Below are 26,852 nucleotides of genomic sequence, written 5' to 3' on the forward strand. Positions count from 1 at the left end.
GGGGAACAATCTTGTTAAAGATAAGTTAATTCTGGAACTGGCTTTAAGAAAAAAACACATGCACGCTTCCCTTTTTAGCTGCGGCTTTCAGGAAAATGGTGTCCAGAGTGTAGTTTACATGGGTTTCAATTAGCAGTGTCTAAATGAATTAAGAGGTTTAAAGCCATGGCTGTTCTAGTGGTGGTATTAACCTGGTGCTTCTCATTAGCCACCCTCGGCTGATAAAGAGAGTAAGGGGAGCGGCGGTGCAGACAGACACCTCTCGCTGACAACGGGTGACAGAGTGGATCACACTGCCTCATGAATAGTAATGGCCGCCAAACATGTCCCACTCTCCCCCGTGTGAGGAGTGACGGATTCCTGTGTCAACAGGGCCCATGGCTGGGGAAAAAACGACTGACAACTGACTGAGACATTCTGGGGGGAAGAAGAGGAGAGGTGAGAGAGGGAGGTAAAAAAAAAAAAATCCAGTCCTGACATGAAGGGTGCATCATAAGATTGTTTGTCTGTCAGAGCTGCCTTCATTGCCTCCCTGAGAGTGAGTAAATAAACAGTGTTTGCAGGCAAAAGGAAGTGAGACTGGATTGTTACCCAGTGCCCTTTGGGTGCGCAGAGAGGCGCTGGCGTGTCTCAATAAATCAGGCTGAGCAGCCGCACTTAATGCACTCCCCCAAACTATCGATAAGGGAAGGCGAGGCAAATGCGGCTTTTCTAAAGGAGTGATGTCATTGATAACCTGGCGGGCACACACTCTTCCTGACCGACCAGCTCCTGGCTAATCAATAGCAGCATAATGCCTCACCTGGCAAATGCAGAGGTGAGCAGAATGTTGAATAAGAGAAAGGAAAATCTCAATTTCTTAAGTAGCCAGAAGTGGCATCAATAGCTGAGATGTCCAGGAGTCACAAAACAGCTGGATATCACATCTCAGCCAAGTCTACAGCCTTGAATTGTGAATGAGGTGCCATCTCTGCTACTACTTGGCTGGATGTTACTTTTTTATGTGACAATCTGTTCTTTTATTCCCACAAGGTGAAGGTGAAGTGCTAATCTGTTGACCAAAATCTGACCACAGCTGGGTCCACAAATGGTTCATTCGCTCCCTATGTCAACTCTGCTTGTCTAACCTGTAACCTTTTTGTGCCAACTTGTAGAGTCAGTCCAGTGCCAGGAGTCATGAATTTGATCTGCCCATAGAGGCCAATTACTGAAAAACTCCTGTGCAACATGTCTTTAAAAATACAGTGATGCATGAGACCTTCATCTTATTTTGAACAAAGCTCCATGTTCCACATTGTATTTCTCATATCCAGGCCAAAATTATTCATCATATTATTAATTAAGACTTTTCTATCACAAAAAGAAAGGGTCTAAATCAACCAATGAAAATTTAAAAAAAAGTCCATTCCCACATCAGGATGTCTTGCTGTTACCTAAATGACAAATCCTAAACTTGCCTTGCGGTAAAGTCAGTAATTAATTGTGGTTTAGTCTCTCCTAGCACAAGTTAACACTTGAATTCCTTTTATTCCTTTAAATTGATTTCTATGCATAGCTTGCACATAAAAATGTTGTCTTCCAAATGCAAAACAAACCAGCTGCCAATCACACTGGTGTCCTCTCATATATGACGTCGTTTATTGTCCATTTCCATCTAAATGGGAGCATAATTTACAAAATTGGCATCATATTTTATTGAAGAAGACCTGAAAGAAGGGATTGAGACCATTAACTCCTCAGGGAAATGTTTACTGACATGATAAATCAAGTGAGAAGAAGGTTTATTTTCCCATAGACTTACATTTAAACCTAGTTCTTATTGTAACCAAAGGAATCCCGCCGGTGGCTTAGTGCTACTCCCATCCTATACTTCCTGTGCTACAGCTTTCAAAATAAAAAAAATAGATATATTGAAAAGGCTCCACATATAGCAGGTGTTCTATTTGCCTATGTTCTGCATCGTTTCATGTCATACGCTCTCCTGTTGTCATTGTCTTGCTTTGTACATTTGGATTGCAGCAACAGTCAAGTTCTGTGACATTTGCCCTATTTTTCTGGCACTTTTAGGCCACCAGACAGAACGTCAAACTTCAAAGAAGAAGTTACTCTAAAATTGACATTGATTTAATCAATGTGGACACACAAATACATTTCCTGAAATGATCATAGCAAACATCTACAAAAAGAATGTGCTCATGATAAATGAGACGAAACGGCATTTCACTCCAGTTTCTCCAAACAACTATTAATCAGTTGTGAATTAAATTTTATATTAATTGTCAACTGATCAATCGATTTCAATGGTCTTCTTTTCATAATAACAAGTCATATGATTTGTCAGCTTCTTAAAAGTGTATATTTTCTGGTTTCTTTGCCATATAACAAAAAAATAGTGTTGTGGTTTGTGGACAAAACAACACATTTAAGGACATCATCGTTTTGAGGTTTGAAAAACACTGGCCATCATTTTCTAACATATAATGGAACAAGCAACTAATTGATCAATCGAGAAAATAATCATCAGATTCACCGATGAAGAAACTAATCGTTAATAATTTATAGATGATGCAGGTACTGTCCTTGTCTACAGGGAGGACTGGTGTAAGAGGTTTTGAAACAGTGACAGTCTGAGCTACGGGTTAATGGTCCACAGCATTAGATCCATGAATTTACTAGATATTGGTCAGGGACGGTACGATATCCGATTTTGTTGCGTATTGCGATAAAAAGGCCTCACAATAAGTTGTATCATGGTGAATTCCCAAAATCGGGATAAAAGTGAATGAGGAAAATTTATTATTCATATGAATGACTTGAAAATGCTGTTTTCATCTTTCCAGTCATCAGAGATTTATGATTGTATGGTTTTCTTCCTTTAAAATGTACGATAAAAATATATATACCTTCAGTGATGCTAAAAAATGTTATTTTCAAAATATTATGGAAGCCTTTATAGACGTTCAAAGCATATCATAACACACACACAAACAATGAACGATTGTTTTGGTCAAGGTAATTGTCACATGAAAACTTCATCAAATGACGGTGACATTAAGTATTTCACATTCTGGAAGGACAATTGCTGGGACAACCTTGGTCCGGAGCAGGGCGAAATCATTTTAAGAAAATATTAAAAACAATTAATAGTTCAGCTCTAGCCCTGAGCAGCATGGCATATTTACTGATATTTCCATTTCTCTGACAGCCAGGGATGACACATCCACAAAGATATGTGGAGGAAAAAAAAATACTATTGTTAATATTGGATCTCCCTCCCACTGGATTTTTCTTATCACACACAAAATGCGCAGCGTGGCTGACATGTCACGGTGCCGTTCGTCAGACAGCCCCTCAGACTGGATGTTTTTTCTCTCCCCCCTGATTAAACTGAAATGAACTACATTTTCAGGCTATTTGTTGTCACAAATTCAGCCATTCTTCACATAGAAGTGATGTGTGTCTTATGCCGGCTGTCAAAGTATTACTGGTGGCAGAGCGTTTAAGTCTTAAATGAATGATAAATGCACTACAACAGCTCAAACGCTGTGCTATTTGGTAAATAAAATGGCCTTGGCTGCTATAAGAGCTGCAGCCAAAGAGCCACACACTTATATAAAGTTTGTGACAAAAATGCACTGATGCACACTCCATTAGATAATCTTTGACTCAATTTGTTTCTATATTTATGTTTCTAGTCATGTCAGTCGGCGGATTGGAAGCAAAACGTTCCTTTGAATTGGATTTCCACAGCAGAAAAATGAGGGGATGCTAATCTAAAATCTTAAAGACCATATTAAAAGCAATGCCAAGACATTTATTCAGCAGTGTAATTCATTATATGCCATTAACGCTGGATTATTTTATTATTATTATTTCCACATTAATGTGATCACTGCACCCAGGCAAGTGAGTCACCGCAGTTGATCGTGGGTGTTTGAACACAAATAGAACCAAATGTTTTTGGATGTGTGTCTATGTATGCATGTATGCGTGTTCACGTTGGGGCTGAGAATAAAAGGAGGGGATCATTCTGAATTCTGAAAAGCAGGGATTGATTTCCAGCATCAATTATTCAAGTGTACAGCCTGTTTCGGTAATCGCTTTCATATTGTCCACTAAACGCAGAGTCGACATGGAGGGAGGCTGAGTGTGTGCTCAGCAGGAAATGAGGCCGTTCCTAAAGGTGCTTGGTATGATTTGGCAAAAAGTCAGAACTTTACATCAAACTGCTATGATTCAGGTCAACTAAAGTTGTGTTTCCACCGAGTGGAACGGTTCAGCTTGGTACAGTAAGGTGTGTCTTTCTTTGAATTGCCATTAGGAATAGTGCCAAAATAACCAGTCCCAACCGTTCCATTCTTTGGCACCTTCCCTTGGAGTACCAGCATAAGGGATTCATACTGACAAATGAGGTGAAGCATGCAAATGTTCTTTTACAGGTTGAAATGTGACATTTAAATAGCAAAAGGCTGTCTCTCCTACCAATAAGTCTTGATCTACAGTCATACAGCAGCTACCACTGCTCACAATAACAACGCTAACACACTAATGTCACTAGTTATGTTTACATAAATTCCTGGTCTGAGGCTAACTTCGCCTAATGCCTGATTTTGAAAATATACAAAAAGTGGGCAGGGAGTTGGGCAGCAGCAGCTTTCTGTGGTTTCCAGTGGCAGCTTAGAGCTTACGTTTAGCGTGAGACCCACACATTTCAATAAGATCACACGCTCACATTGATAAGTGATAAAAGTCAGTGCAAAAATTTGTCATCTATGAATCGATGATGGGAAGGCAAATTGCTCTGCATAGTTCATTCATACCTGAATTAGTGACCTATCAGCCAATCAGAAAATAGTATTTACCGTTGTTGGGCAGAATGAACGTTCCGCCAAGTTACACTGCTTATGTCTCACATTTAGTTACTCTTAAACTCTTAACATTAAACGTTTAAAAAGTGCAAAAAATTTAGACTGTAGGACCACTTTGTAATTACTTAATATTATGATCGGTAAAGGACAGGCTGATCATTTACTGTCCCCTTATACAAACCCCCCCCCCCCCCTGGTCTGCAAGCAGACCAGCGATGCATGGTGTTGTTGTCTACCATGCTTTTATAGTAGTAACTAAATTACTTAAATCTCCATACTCCAAAGGGTGAGTGTATGCATGACTGAATCTGAGGTGTAAATGTTTGTTATTGTATCTAAATATAATCTGTTTGTTCTCCTGATATCAAGGACTACAGGGACACAGGGAGACACCAGACACCAAGATCATTCGTCACAAGCACCCAACAGCATCAATCTCGTGTGATTCCAGTTAATCAGAGCGAGTCAATCACATTGCAATTCACTTTTAATCTTGTTTTTTTTTTTTTCGTCACCCACTTTGTTTTGCAGCCCATCAATAGTAAACAGTCATATCATTTATCGTCTGGTTTACAGCAAACACAGAGGTTGATGTTCTCTTTCAGGGAGGTTTTACTCTTCACTGGGAGCTGGACGGCTCCTGGTTAAGGAATCAATTTGACTGGACAGCCTTACAAATTGCATAAAGAGGCAAAGTTGTCCTTGGAGTGCGCCACAATTGATTGATGGCTCAACACACTTGTACCGTAAATCCTCCCGACAGAACGGAGACAAATCAGTCGCTGGCTTCTGCACTACCCCCGCGCCCCCCCCCCCCATCTTTCCCTCACTGCCTCTTCTGATTCAACATTCATTCAAAACAAATTTCTCTCAACTGTTGTTTTGACACAAAAACTGAGCAAATGTGCAGTCAACACACAAATATATACACAAATCACACACTTTATATGTAAATGTGCAGTCAGAATTGAGGGACAGCCATCTTTAGTTCATGTTATAACAATTTGAACAGCTACTGTCTGGAGGATAGAAGCAGCTGAATACCAACTATTTTTTAATAGGGATGGCACGATATCACCTTCTTGTGTCTGATACCACAAACTGGAGTACATCATCGATACTGATGTAGAATGTCATTTTAGACTTTTTAAACTATGAAGCCATTAACACCACATTAGTGCTGATGCATTTACCACCAACACCCATTTCAATTACATAACTCTCCAACTGTATCTGTGTCTCAATCCAGGGTCTAGTGAAATAAGACGGTCTTGCTGACACAACTCATGGGTTCCACTTCTTCCTCTCCTAATAAATTCTGGAAGGCTGCACACCCAGAGGTTAAATGCTGCCCTCCACAGTTCAAAGATCTGAATCACAGTTTTGCCCATCGAAACCCGACTCCTGATTTAGCCAAAACATCCTAAAATCAGATAACCAACTAATAGTGTAGTATTTTTTTTATAGTCAGTTCTAGTTTTGTGTTGTACCAGTTTTATTAGTTGTGTATTTATTTAAAGGGGACATATTATACCCTATTTCCCCCATTAAAATAGTTCCCTGGTGTCCTAATGAACATGTCAGTGACATGCCTTGGTCAAAATACCATAAGGATGAAGCATCATAGCAGTTCAATAACCCTGCTAAGCCCGCCCCTTTCAGAACGCTCGGTTTTCGTGCTTGGTCCCTTTACATGCAAATGAGACACAGGCAAACACACACCCACTTCTTCCAGGGGGTTTCTGATTTGTCCTCGTTACAGCGCTTTACAGCTCTATTCGTCTCCCCCTCCCTCCACTAGTTCTCTGACAATATCAACATGGCAGCGTGCGCAGAAAACAGCCAGAGTGCCGTCACAGGAAGAGACGTTCTACATAAGGATCGAGCCGAACAGTGCCGAACTGTTAATCAGTTAAAAACACTTAGGAACAGCACCACTGATCGCCAGCGGCGCGCGGCGAGCTGCATAAGCTGGCGCTGTATGTTACTGTATCAGACCGGTGACTATGCTCCGGAGACCTCGTCACCGCGGCACCGCTGATCGCCACCGCGGCACCGCTGATCACCAGCGGCGAGCGGCGAGCTGCCTAAACGCATACAGCGGCCGTTTAGGCGGCTCGCCCCTGGCGATCAGCGGTGCCGCGGTGGCGAGGTCTCCGGAGCATAGTCACCGGTCTGCACCGGAGCTGGCGATCAGTCGCATACAGCGGCCGTTTAGGCGGCTCGCCGCTGGCGATCAGCGGTGGCGATCAGCTGATTTTCACAGAGAGTGCAGCACCTCTGCACAGAGAGTGCAGCACCGCTGATCGCCAGTGGCGAGCGGCATAAACTGCCGCTCGCCGCTGTATATGTGATTGTATCAGACTGAGTCTGTGCTCCGGTCATGGAGGACTTACTGAACAAATATTTTTAATTAGGACGTGTCAGAATGGTCAGTTATGAGCTCTATGTGACCTTTTCTTAACAACATGTGTGTGTTTGTACGTCGGTGAAATACGTCCCCTGACTAAATACGGCGACCGCTGTCTAGTGCGAACACACGTTTGCTGACTTTATCCGGCACATTAGCTTCATATATAAAATCTTCTGAGGCTGGAAGTTTGTGTAAAACACTGTGCTCCACTGTGCAGCCACGAACAGCACACTTGTCCCTCTGCGTTGACATAATACCGCTCTTCCTCCCTCGCCTGCACTCTCGCAGGGACAAGGTGGAGCTAAGGTGGAGCTCTCGAAGTAAACTTACTGGTGGGGCGGTAACATTCGCGGTGAAATGCGCATGCTGACGTCATAAACGCAGGGAATTCAACATCGAGTGTTTTATCGCCTATACTTACACTAAGGGGAACCACGAAAACATGACGGAGTATTCTTTTTCCACACTTTGGTGACTGGTAGGGCCCCCAGAGTCCCAAATATAAGTATTAAAATGGTTAAAAAGTTGATTTTGCGTAATATGTCCCCTTTAAGTTTTCATGGACCCTACAGTTATATAAGTAATACTGGAGGAAAATTGAGATGCATCAACACAGAAGCCAGCGTGATGCATCTCAGACTGACATAATTTAAGTACAATAATTTCTCTTAAATGTTACTAACCTGGAATATGATTTACAAATATAACTTCTCTCCACACAACAGATGGAATTTGTAGAAAAATAAAACACTATTTCTAAAACAGTAGTTTCATTAACATCATTAACTCTTCTCTCTAACCCAAAAATGTAAATTTAGATTAAACGGCTTCAAAATAATATTTAATATAATTATATTATATCACAATGATATCTTCTTTTTGTGCTATTAGGTTAGAGTTTATTTCATTCATGTATTCTTTTTTGTTGCATCTGTGTTTGATATGCAATGATGACTAAGCCACACTTGGGAGGATCCAGAGCCTGGATTGAGACACAGCATGTGTCACAAATATACTGCCCCACAAAGAAGAAGTAAGCAGAGTACAGAGTATCGTAGCGGCCCATTGCACGTCATCATCATACTGCAAACACCACAACTTGAAACCAAAAAGTTAACAGAGCACTTGAGATTTTCTTTCTCTCTTTTTTTTTTTTAAACTCTCTTGAGGGGATGTGCTGTGTGAAGAAAATGGCCGTCTTCCCTGAGGATACCGCACCAGTTTGTTTCTGGAGAAAAACACTACAGGCTTCTTTTAAAAGCACCACCACTAATCAGAAGTGATCCGCTCACATGTGCCGTCTACTTCCCTCGGGAAGGACTGGAGACAAAAGTGCAGACGAGTTTCACACACACACACAAACAAACAAAAAAAAAGTAGAGAACTAAGTTGGAAATAAACATCCAAAGGGGTTTGAGACATAAACTGGTATTAAGACTGGACACCAAAATGTATTTTTGCCTGTGTGTAGAATACTGCTCAAAATAAAAAAAATTAAAAAAATCAAGCAAACATGCACTGCAGAATTCCAAGCAGGATGAATGCAAAACACTCCAGGAGTAGAAATGAAAGCAAACAACTTCAAAATAACCCAGCAGCACTGCACATGAAAAAAGTCAAATTTGTATATTCAACTCTTTCTATGCACACAAGAGGGGAGGAGTGGGACAACAACCTGTGTGAGCAAGTGAGTGCAGCCCATCTACACTGTACCAGACCGATTCTAATTTATTTATTTATTTTACATTATTTTGGCTAGGTCTCCCTTTTAAAAAGGAGATACTTAATGTGACTTTTTGGTCAAATGCAAGTATCAAAGTATATCGGTGACAGTGAGTACAGGTGCAAGCAGGTATCAACACACGTGCAGGTGAGGTAGAAACCTATTTTGGGCTTATTTGAAGACCTCATCTATAAATGGTAAAACACAACGATGTAAAATAAAAATATACTATATAACATCTACCTAAATATTGTGATCAATCAAAGAACAAAAACAAAAAGTAAACCCAAAACATAATTAATTACAAAAACTGAATGTGGCTCCACAGTATCTTATTTTTGGTACATTAATTTGTCTCGTTGAATATTGGTTTACCTGAGAATGAAACATAAACAATGCTTCCAAACCTTTGGTTAAATTGGTACTCATGTATTTCAACTTCAAAATAAAAGTACATATTTGGAAAACATAGATTTAAAAAATGGATAGCACATTACACTACTACTCACAAAAATTTGAGTAGATGCATCATATCAATAAGTAGAAGTTGCCATTCTGACAAAACGTTGCTGGCCGATACAATATTGCAGTGAAAGACGTGTGGATATATCAGACTGTAATATGTTAAAATATAAGTAATAGGGTATAATAAATATACCCTAATGTTCCTAATAATCCATCTGTTTAGGATAAAACAAATGATGCGACCATGCTCCTTCCACTGTGACTAAACACTGAGTTAAAGTCTTAACCCCACAGACAAGGGGGAATATTAGATTCCTTCTGTTGTGTGCATGCGAGTGTCCTCCTGATTTTCAAACCATAACGGATAGGTGTAAATAATTAAGCAGCCTGTTGCCCTCAGTAGCCAGAGAGCAAAAGAGACGAGAGAGAACAGATGATATGAACAGTGATCATCCTGCTTGAGGCATTTTAAACCACCACAGCACTGTCATGATTAGCTCCTCTCCCTCTCTAGGAATGACCAGGAATTTCTTCCACATGGATGAACCAACTCCGTCCCTCTTTCTCATAATTAAAATATAAGCCTTTGCTGGTGCTAACATGAAGATGTAGTGTGCGCCATTTACTCTGTCACTTTAATGAGAGTGATAAATGCAATGCTATCTTTGGCTATTTATACATTTTATGGCACAAATTGTGGCACAAAGGGCACAAATCAAATGAATGACGGGCGAAGGACAGCTGCGGCATCGTCCCTCCATTAAGCGCTGCAAATGGCCAACTGTGACCCCAGCAGTTAATTAGCCAGTGAGGGCCTAATCAGAGTTTTTGGAGCTTGTGGTCTTCCCCAGGTAACACGCTAATAGGTGAGGCTTGTGGAGCCACAGATGCAGCAAACTGTGCAGAGACAAGGTGACTAATACATTTGGGGGGTTTCAGAGGAAAGAGAACCAACTCAAAATCCACAAAGCACAATAAAAACATCACAATTTTCTCACAATCCATCACCAAAAGGAGCAGAAAAAAAAGAATGTTACCCACCCCCTTTTCTCATTACACTAATAAATGGTCATCATACATAGTCCATCAGTCCAAGCTAATCATGGATCAATAGCAACAAATCATGAAGGAGGAAAAGAAAGACAATGATTTATGACCTCAGTGTGCATTTCTAAAGTAAAAAAACAAAACTCCTTAAAATCAACCTGGAGGGTATTCCAAAGTTTAACTCCAATAACAGATATACACATTTGCTTTGAAGTGGTCTATGTATATTGACGTCTTCATCCTCTGTGAAAAACAAACAAACTGTGCTCTTTGCCTTATACATAACTGATAATGTCTGTGAATCAACTAAATATTCAAATTTCAATTATCCTGATTCAATAAAACGTTGTTTATTGTTGGTGTCCTCTCCAACTCACTCTATGAATAATTCTGATAACCTTTTTCTGTCAAATAAAAATTGGTACTTGTACGTGTTTCCCCCACACCTCCAAAAGTAGGTCATATAAAATGAGCAAATACAGAATTGCCATTGCTTTATGATCCAATATAAACGTTGCTCATTGCTGAAATGTTCCTACATTATACATATCAATTTCTACATTCACACCACAGCAACTCCACTCAGACATTCTTTCCATTAAAACTCTATAGACAAGCTACTTATTTTCTTCAGATGTAATCCAGAATCTCAGAACTTTGAGATAGTTTTCACCACGTTTTATGAATGAAATTGTCCTGTGTAAAGCAGTGGTTTTCAATCTGAGATTCAGGACACTCAAAGGTCCCCTATGAAGGACTTTTGTGTGTGTAAAGTTATACACATGTTCTTGTGTGTTTGCTTGAGGCCTGAAATAATCCAAAAAATATAAAGTGCTGAAAATATACATTTTGTGTGACACCACTGAGAATAATGCAACCCGAGGCAAAGGGTTCGGGAGTAGACATTGTTTGGCTATAAAACACGAAAAAAAAAGGATGGGAGCCAGTGTTAGATGGGACCGCTGTTCAGCCAGAGAGATAGAAAAACATTGAGTGAAGCAGTAGCACCAGAAAGTCAACAGAAGTACGAGACAGCGGAGAGCTCACACTGGGGCAAACATCCAAGGAGATAAGACAAACAAATGCCTTAAGCGCCACCAAGTTAACCAGGAAACCCTCTCTGCGCATATCAAATAACACGGAAATAAATTATTACATAATCTGAGGAACAATCAGGCTGTCAGTGTGTCTCGCAGAGGAGAGTGTGCGATAGAGATGGAGGAAAAGGCAAAAATAAATGAAAGTCAAGTTGTCCTGACTGATGATGTGGCGCTGTAAATACGGAAGCTTTTTTCTAACAATTAAAGCACGGCGGATTATTGATTTCCAATGGTTCTCTCAAGTGACTTGCTGGCTGTCACAGTGAAGCCCGGGGAAAGGTGACCATGTCTCTGCTCAATGTGATAAACCTTGCATGTCATCAGGTAAGGAGGACAAGGTGCCCCCGTCGCTGGCTCACAGACCCATCGCTATACATGCACTCATCCATGCTGCGACGGAGAATTATGGGCCTTTTCATTTAGTAATGAAGTCACCAAGGAACTGGCAAGTGCAGCACAGAGTCAGAGTTAAAGCAGAACTTTGCAAGTCTGCTCACTTTTTTGCCTTCATCTCTACGGAGCTCTCCCTATAGTTTCGGAGTACATAATTCTACGACACCACCATAAACATCAATCCATTGCCTACCGCTCTATCCTCACTGTGGTAAAAACCAATGTAGCAAAGTACAAATACTTCGTAACTGTACTTAAGCACAAAATGCATGTATCGCTACTTTACTTTGTTATTTATATTTCTAGCAACTTTTATTCGTTACTACCAACGAGTCAGTATTTATATCGCACTTTTTTGCCTCGATGAACTCCTTTAAAGTGCAGAGCCAGGAATTGAACGCACAGCCTTCCAGTTGAAAGACAACTCACCCAAACACTGAGCTACCATTACTATGTACAGTAAATGTCATATACTTTAAGACTTGTATTCAAGTAATATTGTAAAAAGTGACTTCAACTTCAACCAAAGTAAGTTTCTGGTAAGATACTTGTACTTTTACTCAAGTATCCCTTTTAGATACTTTATACAAGACTGGTAAAAACTCGCCGCTGACCCTCCCCCTCCCTTACCCTCTCCTGGCCATTTTGTGTTTTTCAATTCTAGCAATTCAAAACAATGCTGGTCCAATATTTACTCCTGTGTGGCCCCTCACTTGGTCAGACAGTCGTTTCCTCTTCCTCACTTCCCCAGACAATGATTTCTCTGCATCTTTTCGGGAGCTCTCCCATGATGAACGTCTACAATAATGCTATCGCTGCCTTGATCTTATAGCCAGTATCTGGCTAGGGGGTGTGGAGGACTCCAGGTCGGTGGCCCTGATTTTGCAAGGCTGGTTCTCCCCTAACAGACAATAGGGGGAGTGGAGACAGCCCCCAATCTTTCTGCAACCACTTAACCATCACAATGACTCCAAAGTTGTTAAATTAAGGGGAAAAATCCTGCATAGTTTCGCTTTAAGAGCTTTTCAATACATGCATTTAAAGTTCATACAAACATAAGAAGCAAGTTTTTGATGACACTCTGGCCAGTGAGGCGATCATGCTACTCAATGTGCCACTTTACAGGCATCATAGGAAGTGGCAGCAACCAAGAGATGTCAGCCCCAGTCTTACACTGGAAACAAACGACCATAAATCAGACGATGAGTTGTCAGTCGAGTAGATCCATCATGGGCCGGCCTGCAGTGCCACAGAGACATGAGTGCTAGGAAGGGAAAAACAGAAAACTCCCATGCAGATTGATTGGATCTTTCAAATCAGTGGCAGTGGGGTTATGTTGATCGATCCCATGGATAATTGACTGATTCTAGTGTTGTTAGAGGGCGAGTAATGACTGCATGATGAGACACAACCTGCAGGCATCTTAAGTTATGGACATAGGTCTGAAAATTGAGAATATGACTGTTCTTCATCTTCCTTCAGCTTCTCCCTTTGGGGTCTCCACAGCTGATCATCTGCCATCTTGCCCCATCACTTGTGTCCTATTCTGTTCTACCAACTGTCCCCATGCCTTCCCTTCACAGCATCCATGAACCTTCTGTGGTCTTCCTCTTTTCTTCCAGCCGGCAGCCCCATCTTCAACATCCTTTGTCCAATATGCAATATTTGTCAAATATACTTTGCACATACTTATAATGTGTCTTGTATTGCTTTGAAGCTGAGAGCTACCAAACTAAATTTTGTTACGTGTACACATAATGACAAAGAATTCTTGAATCTTGAATAATCACTATCTCTCCTCTACATGTGACCAAACCATCAACCTCAGCTGTCCCTCCTGATCAAACCATCTCAACCTTGCCTCTCTTACTTTTAATTTTCCCAATTGTTCCACCTGAGCTGTCTCTTGAATATGCTCATTTCTAATCCTGTCCATCCTGGTCACTCCCAACGAAGATTTCAGCTCCAGCCCCTATCTCTTAGGCAGTGCCACCATCCCTGAGCCATACATCATAGAAGGTCTAAAAATTGAGATACGATTTTGACAATATGCAAAGTGAATTGTCCTTAATGTTAAAAGGGTTAACATGTTTGTGACTGCAAGAGATCATTGCCATGTACTTAGTTTGGACAAGTTAAGTTAAAGCTCAGATATTTTTGGAAAGTTGGGTAAACATTACCAACTGCCAAAACCCATAATTCTGGAACCACTTCAGACAATTTTGTTTCAGTCTTATTTGCGCTTGTATGTTAATACAAAGTTGTGGCTGTAATAGATGTTGAATAAAAACATGCCTTTTTATTGCCATTTTAGTAAAGAATTTAAATGAAAAGTTATTATTCAGAAATCAATCACATGGAAACAAAGGGCCTTTCATTTAATGTTCCTTCACTTCCACCATTAAGTCACCAACGTTGCAAGTCTGGACCAGTCAAAGAATTAACATACTGAGGAATTAAAAAAGCCCAGCCATGGAGGAATTGTACCGTGACTGTTGGCACCAAGAAGAAACAAACTCTTTCATACAATTCAAGAAAAATGCTGCAAGTTTATTAAAGACAAAAGACATGGCAAAAGGAAATGCCAAGTCACTTGTGAGTGAAGGACCCCTCCCCAATGGGAAGACTCCAGTTTTATTATGCCGAGAGGTGGCCACCAAGTGGAGGAAAGGACACTGATGCATGGAATGCAAAACGATTTTTAATTATTCTTGGGGAAAAAAAAAAAAAAAAAAAAAAAAAAAGCACAAGCCCTTGGCTTGTTTACCACTTTACTGGAAACGGCTTATGACTGCTTTGTAATTATCTCCTTGATAATGTAAAATCCCTCCACCACCCCAACCGCATTTCAGTCCACTCCTATCCATGGAGCGGCACACAAAAGTGATCATGCATTCATCATTTAGCCCAAATGTTTGAACTTCTATGTGGAGGAGGTGGAGGGAGGGCTAATAGATTATGGGTAATGAAGCAGCTCCACAGCAGTAACACAAATAGGACTTGTTGTCAAAGACACTGTGCAGGGCTAAGGCCCATGCTGCAACGATCAGTCTCGTTTTTGTCTTGCGCTAAGTTGAGAGCCTAACCTTCAACCTAAGAGCACATCATTTCCCTTCTGAGAGGCTTAATGAGACATTAGCCATACTAACAAATGGTGGACGAGGAAAGTGAAAGTGACTTTCCAGGTAAAGGCTGTTTGCCTGACCATAATCAGTCCCCAAGTGCAGCTAAAAGATGGAAACAACTCTGAGATTCCGTCTCAACAGCTTGCAGGTTTTTTATTTTTTTTATATACGACGGGCCTCCCAGGGCCTATCGAGTGCCATGTAACATCTTAATATCCCTCAAATAGAACAGGTAATCTGCTTTTGTTGTCGGCTTGTCCACTGTAATACAGAGAGCAGAGTCTATCCGTTTTGGCTTGTAATTCTGCTGGAGGTGTAGCAAAGAAAACAAAATAATATTACAAAAAAACAATACCCTGTCAGCTTGGGCACACATGTGAATACAAGGTTATTTATAGTAACAATTCAAACTATTACTACCTTTGAAAAGCAGCACTGGGCACTGATATGATTTAGCAGTAGGAAGGGAATTTGCAGCGCATCTGAATGATATTTTAGATGATATCAAAACATGCATCTGGGTTTACACCAAGATAGCAAACTGTGGATCAAAACACATTTCTTTGTGCAGCATGGAGTCGTCTGGAGATATGGGACCAAAGACACAGTGGTGGATGGAAAAAGAAAATGCGAGCTGGTGTGTGAAGAGGCCCCGTTTCTCCCTGCCGGGCCTCCCAGCTCAATTAGCTCAGCTCATCCCCGCTTTTCTGCTGATGGGGAAAATCAGCAACACCACACTGCACTGTACAGTCCAGGGAGTCGAGCCTGTTAGTGAGTGAATGAGTGAGTCGGTGTGCACATTATGTGCCTGTTCATGTCTCACATGCAGATTTTGCATTTGTGCATGTGGGGCCCGTCTGGTCTCTGTTAGACTGGAGCCTCACAGTGTTCTAGATATCAACCAATTAAGACACACAAACACAAACAATCCCTACAGCCACTTGCAGTAATGCTGTAAACAGCTTTATCCTATGAGAAAAGTTTGTCACTTATTGCGATACAAAAAGATGAAGTGGAGAGATACAAGACCAAAACGTCAAAGTTATGGATTATGAAACTCCAGAGAGACTAGAAAGGTTAAATCCCAACACTTTTCTGCCAGCAAACTTCGACATGACGAAAGGTTCAACCCTCAGTGAGTATTAAAACTTCAGGATAGACTTGTCAACAACTCTGGACTGTACCAAAATGTCCTCAGGACAGTTCAAACAGTGACGTTACAGAAGGTGATCTGCATGAGAGATGTAGCCATAAATCAACAAGATGGACCCCGGACGTGGCCTCAGGATGTCCTCAGGAAAAAAAAGGCCAAGGTCTAAAAAGACACAGGCTACTGCTGTATGACCGTGTTTGGAGGCAGGCGTTGGGACCTTTTCAGAGACGTGATGCACCTGTGAGTCCCAAAGGTAAAGCAGGTTGGAAAGAAACACTTAAGTAAAATTGCTTTGCCAGCAAAACCCAAGGCCAAATTCTATTTAATCATGCAATAAGGACATTTCCTAAAAGGCAGCCCAACATTCCCGCATATATAACACCAACCTGTCCAGCTCAGATGACCCGAGCATGTTGGTTTGATTGGTTGAAGGTCTATCCAATAACATACAGTGGCCTTTTCATCTAAGCCCTTTGATCACGCCTCTTAAAAGTGGGAAGTGGCTTCACCTTTTCCAGATGTTAGCCAGGCTAATATGCTGCACAGTATAAGTCAATGTCAGGTCAGCTTATAAAGCATGCGTAAAACATGTATTCTAAACTCTGCATTATAATTATCTTACATGACTGCTGAAATCTCACAATCTATAGGAGGGATTAAAGACTAGCCAAGAATGCTGCAGTGCCACCAACTAACTAACTGAATAAACAAAGTAAACACACTGATAATGCCAATGATAGTATCCAAGGCGAAAGCAAATGATGAAGGTCAGTAATTGGGAGAAGGTTGGGAGATAGAGCCAAGCAGGGGTTTGTTTTTCTCCTGGCAGGGGTCCCTCTGAGCACGTGTGCAACAAGCTCTGAGGCGGTGGAGGAGCACGTCTGTGCAGAGGTTAAGAAAAGCAATTAATCGGCAGCGGAGATAATCAAAGGAACCTTACCCCCTCCAGAAACCTTGCTGGGGGAGGAGGGGAAAGACAGAGAGAGAGAGAGAGAAGCGGGAGATACGGAGACACAGACAGGAGGAAGATGGGAAAATACTTGTTTACAGACACTGCTGCCGCGATCAAAAGCACGGGGAGCTCAGCTCTGCCACTGGGGCCCTGCGTTCCAGGTGGAATTGATAACACTTCAGATGTACAATTCAATGTTTGTGAGAGTACTTTTACCTCCCGGTGAGAAGGCTAGGATTTTTCACAGTCTGAGCTGCATTTCCTTTCATCTCAGATTTCGCAAGGTATCAACAGATTGTCAGTAGTGAGGGAGACATTTTTCCCACACATAATCAAAGAATGCAGTCTGGGGTGCACGCACTCCCCCTGCCATGACACCGATTCAGACAACACAGTGTGAGGAGGGTAATAAACAGTTGAATATCTGTGGAAACTAATATTGTGACTGCATGGGAAGGACTGGAAATGAGACCAAACAATGTTCCATCAACTATTCTCCCTTTGTCTCTCAACCAATTTACAGTAATTTTAGTCAAGAAAAAAAACAAACTGATTTAAAGCAGAACTTCGCAAGTCTGGTCACTTTTTCTCTACAGTGTCCACCCTAGAGTTTCGGACTACATATTTTTACGACACCACTGTAAACATTCATCCACCAGCTACTGCTCTTGTCATCAGTTGGTTTTTTTTTAAACGCCAGCAAACAGAAAGCCTTGGAGCCATGTCCATGCCGCTCAGTATCCATTTTGCATGCTTCTGTGTTTTTCAATTCTCCCCATCGAAAAAAAAGCTGGTCTGACGTTTGCTCACGTGTGACCCTTCACTTGTCTACACAATAACACTATCTGCCTTGAGCTTAGAGTCAGTACCCGGCAAGGGGGTGGACTTGGGGTCAGCTGCCCTGATCTTGCAAGGCTGGTTTTCCACTAATGGACAGTAGGGGGGTGTGGAGAGGACTACAAAGCTGTAAAATTAAGGTAAAGATCGTGCAAGGGTTCTGCTTTAACTCATGACTGTTAACTGTTGACAGCTCCACTGGAAATCAAAACTTGTCGCTCCCCCTAGAGATTCAAAACACCCTGTGGAGTTGAAATGAAGCCTGCTTTCAGCAGAGTCATGTTTCTGCCCTGCAGTCGACCATCTCATCTCCTTTGTGCAGTGCCTGTACTGTTAAATCTTTCAAAATGACCATGGTGATGGAGGGCAGCTACAGCTGAGGACAGCATCACACTTTGACAATACCATTTAATTATGTACACACAAAGTACCAAGACCCATTTTGCTGTGAAGTTGCTGCTTTTAATCTTTAAAAAAAAAAACTGTCTGCAACATCAACATTTCTTGAAGCAACCTGTTGTGTTTCCCATTGAGCAACATTTGAATATCAAAAGCGTTGTGTCTGAAAAGTAAAGATTCCTGGCCAATATGAATTTTACATATTTATATTAATGTTTCACGCTTTTTATAAAATGCAGAGCTCCCTCTATCCTTTTAAAAATTGAAACTAGACAAGTGTCACAATGTAGCTCATCTATATGAACAAAGTGCACATTATAGCATTAGACAGTTTGCAGGTCAAGACTGCACTTTCTGCAACAATATGCCTGGGAATAGGCAGAGCACCCTCATAAAGATAAGTTTTATTAGTCCAACAATGGGGATATTGATAACATGCATTTCTTTGCATCTATGAATGTTCAATATAGAAGATAGACTATTAAGATTTAAAAAAAAAGAATAGACTATCCAGTGTATACCTGCTCCTTCATACTTTTGCTTTTTCGGTTTAATATTCAACAACAAAACAACTGTATAATGCAATGTTATAGGTAAACAAGCGATACATAAAATACCATTTATTTTATTACGCACAGGTTTTATGGAAAGAACCATTCACAAACAGTTTACAGCGTTTTGTTTATGGTAAGTGTCATTGTTTAAATCAAGTTTCTGCTGAGTTTGTGATGGTAAGGAAGCAGGGTGGCCACTTTGATTACTGAAGTACACAACTCAAGCAGAAAGACACCAGTGCCGATTCTTGGGAATCCAACATCAAGTCCTATGACCTCAACTTACAATTTATATACAAGAACACTTTGTAATAAATACAAGACTTAACTAAATAATGTTACATTGCTTTTCTACATTGTAAAGAACCTATTCTTCTAGGTGAACTTCAAATTCAATGAAGCTAGGTAGTTGGGTGTGAGTGGAAGGGCAAAAACAAAACATCAGAGGCTCTACTAGGAGTGGGCAAAAAATATCTCAATAAGTCAGTACTCTTAAAAAATGTGTCTCAAGAAAGCAACTCTTATTTCCTTTAAACTCTAGCTTGCAAGTAAAAATTAATTCACTAATCACTGAAGCTCAGTGGAGAAACACTGAGCTTTGGGTAAACATTCAGGTGCTCTATAGTAAGGTAAATTGTGCAGCATACAAGCAAGAGCAAATAACACAATCACTTGGGGGCTGGTGTCTCCATTGTTTTGTCCCCTTTTAGAATAACCACACACGGCTAACCTATGTGGCAAGGAGGATGCTAGGGGGAGGTCATGTGATCCCATAGGTCCACTAATGTTCATGTGACACCGAATCTCTCTCACTGCTGAAACAAGGAGGGTTTCTGCTGCACACTTTCAGGGAATGTGTGGCATATTCTGTGCGTGTTTCCTCAGCTTTTGCCAAGGCATTTAAATACTCAGCAATGTGAATTTGCATATCTGTAAAACAATCACGATATTACATTAGACCATATGCGTTGCCCCCCTTTAGTCTCAACATACCTCATTGTTGGCCGACGCATTCCACTGAAAACTAAAGTGACTTGAATAAAGCAGCACTGATTTCTCCAAGCCACACTGAGTGATGAGTAATTTAACTTGAGCTTTGCTTGGATGAAACATACGGTGGACAGAAAGGCTGACTGCCTTGTGCTGGCACGCTTTTTGTCAAGACAAACTGAATACATTGCTTTTGAAGAGCAGTGAGGGCCGGACAGGGATTAGAGCCTTAGAATTCGAAAGAGACAAGCAAAGACAAAAAAAAAAGTGTGATGAAACTTTCAGCACCATGGACAGCAGCCCTCGAGAAGCATGACAGGGAGTGGGGCAAGCGTGTGAGAGACAGAGGCACTGAGTAGAAAGAGAGAAGGAGTAAAGTGACAAACTGAGGTTATTTGGTAATTAAGCAAAAAAAAAGTTTTTCTGCTTTTTTTCCCCCCACCCTCAAGGTAGAACAGCTCACCCCTAAAACACACACACACAACTCCTGTGGCAACAGCCAGCTCTTCCACAGCCCATCAACCCCCCTCATTTCTGTGTCTTAGGCTGAATAATGCAGGGCCTTCACCCAGAACTCAAGCATGAGTGGATAATCTGGCCACAAGGACAGGCTGTGTCAACATTTCCTTTTACTTCCATATTTATTTATTTATTTACCCACCCGCTGTTGGAGCAGGGGAGGGGTGAAGGATGAAATGTTGCAGGGCTAACAAAAGACGACCTGCTTTCGGAAGATTCCCTTTTTTAAAACATGAGGGGGAGAATATCAAAAAACAGAATTTAGAATTATATGTAGGAGTTTGCAGAAAGAACAGAAAAATGTCTTCAATGGATAAAAGTTCCCAAACTAAAGTTTGTACATTTTCTCCGTAAATGTTCGAGTAGATTGCACCAACTTGCAAACACAAGACTGTTTTTAAGTTGTCCAAATAAAAAAAAAAAAAAAAAATTTAAAAAAAAGGACGGAATGCAACTCAAACTAGGGATGAACCTGTACGACAGTAAGTATCATATCACTGGGTTGATTGGGAAAAATCATGAAAACTTTCGTAAAGAGGGACGTGCACCACCAACATCATGTGACAAGAACAGGAGTGAAGAATGCCACAACAGTAGTCATGTGACCTCCTGTATGTGGACATATTTTAAGACAAAAAAAAGAAACTCAGTCAAACAGATGAGTGATATTTTGTAAAAGATGATCACAGGGCTAGCAATTAACTGTTGAATATCAGGCCAAAACACATCTTCAGACAAAACCTTGTGGTTGTTTTTTCGATCCTATCCTTTTGCAAAAAAAAATGTGTAAATTTAGTAAATGTATTTGTTCTTTTAATTTGCCTGACTGTTGCTAGTGATTTAAATAGTCTTCAGTCGGAGACAAAACCCCACATTTGTGAGCTGTCTTGAGCTAACAATAGTGGCCAGGTGATAATGTGGATGTTGGCTTTAATCACTAACTTGATACAAAGGCTCTTTTAAAACACGTGTGTTAGATGCAAAGTTAAAAAAAATAATGCTCAAACTATGTTTTCTCTTTTCGTACTTTAAATTTTGAGAATTGCTGCTTCTTCTTCTTCTTTGAGCCTAACACGCTATTTTATGGACATTTATTCTAACAACAAAATCTCTTTGAATTCTTTCAGTTCAGATTTTTCGGAATAAAGGCACTGCATCTTGATGAAATTTTCATTTTTGTGAGGATAAGAAACATTGAAAAAAAATCTGATTTTTAAAAACATCCGGGCCAGTTTTGGCCCACAGGACCACTGAACTAAGGTCGTTTTCACACCTGTCCACTAGACTCGGTACGATTGGGGACTCGGTTCAATTGGGTGCTGCAACATTCAGCTGGACCGAGTTCGCTTTCACGCTGCACTGGTGAAACAAACCACAACTTTTGAATAACGTATTCCCCTCCTCGTCTGAGGTGGTGCTGCAACAAACAATGAAAAAGAACACTCGCTCATCTGTTGGTTAATCCAGGATAATTTCTATTTCCTTCACAAAAGAGCAAAACATGGAGCTGCATCAAATCCTATTGGTTTTTTATTTTGTTTGCAAACATGACACAAATACACTGCAACAATGGACTCAGCCATTTCTCCCAGCTATCGTTCTACATGTGCATATGTTTTAGTTGCATTTACCCACAATGTCTGCATTGTAGTCCGCTCCCTGCATTTGGTTCACTTGAAGTGAACTGACACCTACGGAGTTTGCTTCTTTGGTGTAGGTTAGAGTTCTGTTGTGCATTCACATGGTTGGGTAGGGTTCAATTAAGAAGGGCTGGTGTGAATGCACCCTAAGAGATTCAATGTTTCACAAGTACAGTATGAATACTTTGGTTCAAATCCTGGTTCATCTGACAGAGTCAAAGATATATACGTAATACAGACAAAGAAGTAAAGTTATGACATGAAATCAAAGGGATGTATGCAGAAAAGGTACATTTTTCCATTGAGGATATCAGTGTCTCCAGTTTGTGAATGTGCGTCTCCTTAGCAATGTGCCAAAATCTATTACAGTATACTGCAGAAACTGCTGAGGCTTAACTGTTGCACCTTTACTGAATCATGTTTTGAGGCGGCGTTTTGTTTATCCTGTGCCTAAACTATTGTGACAGTGTGACTCAGCAAAGCCAAAGTCGAGCTCCGTATTAAAAAGAGCCTAATCCCGTCATATTTAATTTGTGATGACTTGTAATTCAAAATGGCAGCCCACTCAAGCACTGAAGATCTATTGTTGAAACGTCCTTCGCCACTCTACTACAACCTGGATACTGATAACAGAAATAAATATCCTGTGTATATATATCCTGAGCTCTCATGATGCCACTGAAGAAGAAAAATCCCTGTACAAATATTTTGGCATCAATCACGGAGCGTAAATTGCTCGATAACCAGGCCCTCTTTTGCTGTCGCAGGGAGAAAGTCCATTGGCTTTTTTGCAGTAGAGGTCTTCAGCCTCACACAAATGAGAATGAGACAATTAGGAGGGATTCCATAGCTGCATGATAAGTGCGTTTTAAAAGGCAGAACTGATTAAGCTGGAGGGAAGTGGGAGGAATTAGGTTATTATCTCCAAACAGACACCGCTGCTCCTCTGCGGTGTTTGGGAAGCGGGCCCGGCGCTCTTGGATCAAAGTCTGTTCTCAACAACAAAGATCAGACCAGTCCAAGTTTACATTACCTTAACACCCAAATGGTAACCCATTGGCCTCAAGACAAAAAAGGCATTTGTTTTTTTTATGATCTGGCATCACCAAAGTTCCAGGAGATGAGATATTCCCATGGGGTGGCAAGGGAGTTAAAAGGGTGGAACTCTGGAATTATTTGCTCATTTATTCATTAACAATTACACACACAGTGTCCTTGTTAGGTAAGCACTAAGCCAAATATTAGAGTAAGTGTCTTTTTTTTTTTTTTTTTTTTTAAATGTCTTTAATAGAAACAACTCAAGGCAAACACAGCAAAAGATGGAAAGAAGTTAAAAACCACACTGGCGTCCACTTCTGTTAACGGGATAATCATTTTCAAAATGAACGTCATGTTCGATTGAAAATGTCCTGAAACTTGTGATATAAGTCCATGACATGAACTCATCAAGAAAAAAGCTTTACTGACTTTATAAATAAAAGTGAGAAGTAGAAGCCCAGTTATTTTTGCAACCGGCTATTCAGTATTCTCACTTCCGAATTGTCTTCAGCCAGTTAATCAGAGGATCATGTCTATGTTTTAGCCTTATTTCGGTGCCAGCCTGAGCCACCAGGTTCTTTTTTTTGTTAATTATTGATTTCAGGGGTAGAATTGATCCTCACACAGAGAAGGGCATGTCGGGATGCTCAGAAGTAGTTTGATTGTGCGTCCATTAAACTACAACTAGGCTAGAATGTGTACAAACAGTAAAAGTTGGCCACAGAGACACAAGAAAGTTGAGTTTAAAGCACCCGTTTTTCACCTCATGTGCAAAACAACCTTTGAAAATAAGTGTTATTTATTTAGTCAGTCAGTTAGTTAGTTAGTTAAGACCGCATTTACCCGTTTTAATTTATTTTTAAAACAGAGTCATCATCATCATCATCATTATGTCCTACCTGTTCGTAGCAATTCTCCCAGGTGAGGTTCAGAAGGCAGGAGGAGAACAGCTCGTCTTCGGTCCTGGCACAACCGTCCATGGCGTGTGTGTCTGTGTGTGACAGTGCCACGCGTGTCGGGTGGAGAAGTCTTGTCTCGGACTTGTCACGGTACACACAGTAGACTGCTGTCTTTCCTCAACTCTTCCCTCGACGAGCGTCTCTTCTCCTCCCCGGCTCTTCTTCTTCCTCTCCGCCCGGTACCGTGGATGATATCAAACGAACAGTGGCGGCTGGCTGCCGCTTCCCTGCTTCCCCCCGTCACGTGGCTGTTCTCTCCCTAAAAACACGCAGCTGGTGAATGGGATGGTGGTTCCCAAAGTGAGGTCCGCGGACCACCTGGAGTCCCCAAACATGAATAACATTTTACTTTTGTCTTTAGTGTGGTCTCTTCTCTCCACAGCACAATGTCAGCATGATAAATGTACTAATAATGCTGCACCTGTTGTTGTCATCTGAAGCCAGCTGTCAGCCACTTCTGTTAATTGATCCTTCACTAAGCCCCGCCCCTTGGAACACAGACTGACCAATCACAGTGCAGCAACAGATCAACTAACCTGGTGCTTCCCAAACTTTCCATACAGGGACCCTTTTTTTTTCTTTTTTTTTAACAATGTAAATCATGACAACATCAAATTTGAACTAAATGTTGCTGCACTACAGCAGAAGTTCATTCAATCTAAATTTCCCAAGTTATACTTGCTTATTTTAGTTTCAATTAACTTGATTACTTTATGTTTTAACAATTTAAATTATGATTTAAGTTAGTCAACCATTTTTTTAACACTATATTACACCTAATATAAATAAATTATTAAGAGTGGTTTGTAAATAATTAAAACTGAATGCATGTTATTTTGTGTAGACTATATATACATACATATAAAGTGTATATATATATATATATATATACTGTATATATATGCAGTACATACATATATATATATATACATAAATGACATGTGCAGACAAACCGTTACAGGACAGTCTGCGGTGCAAAGATGGATGAGGACGGACCTTTAGGTGGAGAGTTTCATTTTAAAAAGTTACCCGCCGACTAAAGTGTGTGTGTGTGTGCATGCTGTTTCGCTCTCTTTCAGTGTCCACCAGTGTTTTCTGTGCGTGTTTTCTTTCTCTGTCTCCCTCTCCTTCTCTCTTTCACAGCTCCGAACAGAGCATCATGTCTGATCTCTAATAAATCACCCACCACTTCGATCTGTGTCAGTTGTTTTTTTCTTTTGATTCGTGTAGTGCTTTTTTCTTTTGTATTTCTCTGTTTCTCTGTAAAGCATTACTAACATGTTTAAAACACAAGATGCATTCTTTTGTGTGTTTAAAGTTTAAAGAAATCAATCTAAATATACTTTTTGTGTTGATTCTACATTCATTCCATGATTTTAAATAAATAAATATCTGTTATAAGCTTCAGGTTTATGTCTTAATATATATATTAATCGTGATTAATCACAGAACATTGTGCGATTAATTAGTTGTTGTTTTTTTAATTGATTGACAGCCCTAATATACAGTATATATATACATACAGCATATAGGGACCTCCCAAAAAAACTCCCACAAAGGTTGTGAGGTTATGATCACCATGGATAACACTCACATATAGATACAAAACAAAATGTACAGGTCCAGTAAGAAAGATTTAGATGGGTTTAGTGTGGGTTTATAATTCAACAGATTATTCTATGTGTGCTTGTGTACCGTACACAACTGACTTTCATATCCTAGTATTTTCTTGCCATTTTTGTTTACATGAAATTATAATAATTATAAATAGGCAGTGAAGTAAATGCTCTCTTTTCATTGTAACACAAAGGCACATTGACCCCCTTGTGCATTTCTATTACAGATTTAAGTAGGATACAGACTTTTATTAAGGTCCAATCAAAGGCCATGATGACTTGCAGGACTCTCAACACAAAGTTTAGGGCTTGCTCTTGACTTGGGACTAATTAGTAACTTGCAAAACAATGAACTTCCACCTCTCCAGCCTATACTTCACACTTAGGATTTAAACACTTAAATTAAACAGAGGGGGGTAAATAAAGTGCATTATATAGCAATTAGAGCGTCATTTGGGACACTGCCCTGCAAATCAGTGCAACGACAGACACTTTCTTGGCAAAGACTTAATGACATTAATTATAGCTGCATTATATTTAAGTGATCCAGTGATCCAAGCACACAGTGAAGCCATTGTGATTTTTTTTTTGTTTTCCTGCTGTGGAAAAAGCATCTTAACAAGTTGTGTGATGAGAGTTGAAAATATGGGTCCCAAGTGGGTTTGTTTGTAGTTTCCATGGTGGCTCTACCTGTGTTTGCCCATATGGGATGGGATGAATGTGAGAGTGAATGGTTGAATGGTTGTTTGTCTCTATTGGCATATTTTCTCTACTCGCCTCGTCACGGCACAGTTTAAGTAGCGCTTCCACTAGCATAGTACCTGGTACCAGGTACTATTTTTAGTTCCTGCTCCTGCTTGGTTCCAAAAGTGTGCTGAGTAGGTACTATGCGATGATTGGTCAGACTTGCCGGCCACTGACTGGCCGGAGTGCTGTCACAGGAAGAGACGTCTGACACAGAAATCAGTTAAAACTACTTAATAATCCGTGTTCTTTCGTGTCGAGGCGAGGCGAGTAGAGCCAGTGGAAATACACCATATATGTGGCCCTGATGGACTGGC

At 40.6% G+C, this 26,852-nt stretch overlaps 1 protein-coding gene across 4 annotated transcripts in view; it reads right to left on the minus strand.

Annotated features, from left to right (window-relative positions):
* Positions 1 to 24,408, minus strand: part of ppargc1a (peroxisome proliferator-activated receptor gamma, coactivator 1 alpha) — a 281,554-nt gene extending 257,146 nt beyond the window's left edge. Inside the window, exon 1 of one of the 4 annotated variants that reach the window (XM_058624732.1) lies at positions 24,116 to 24,408. In XM_058624732.1, the coding sequence (XP_058480715.1) occupies positions 24,116 to 24,196 (81 nt within the window). In that variant the 5' untranslated portion in view covers positions 24,197 to 24,408. The remainder of the gene's footprint in view (positions 1 to 24,115) is intronic. The other 3 variants (XM_058624730.1, XM_058624737.1, XM_058624736.1) reach the window with 3 other exon arrangements.
* Positions 24,409 to 26,852: the final 2,444 nt, after the last annotated feature.

This window comes from Solea solea, chromosome 3, assembly GCF_958295425.1.
Source record: "Solea solea chromosome 3, fSolSol10.1, whole genome shotgun sequence".
Classification (NCBI taxonomy): Eukaryota; Metazoa; Chordata; class Actinopteri; order Pleuronectiformes; family Soleidae; genus Solea; species Solea solea.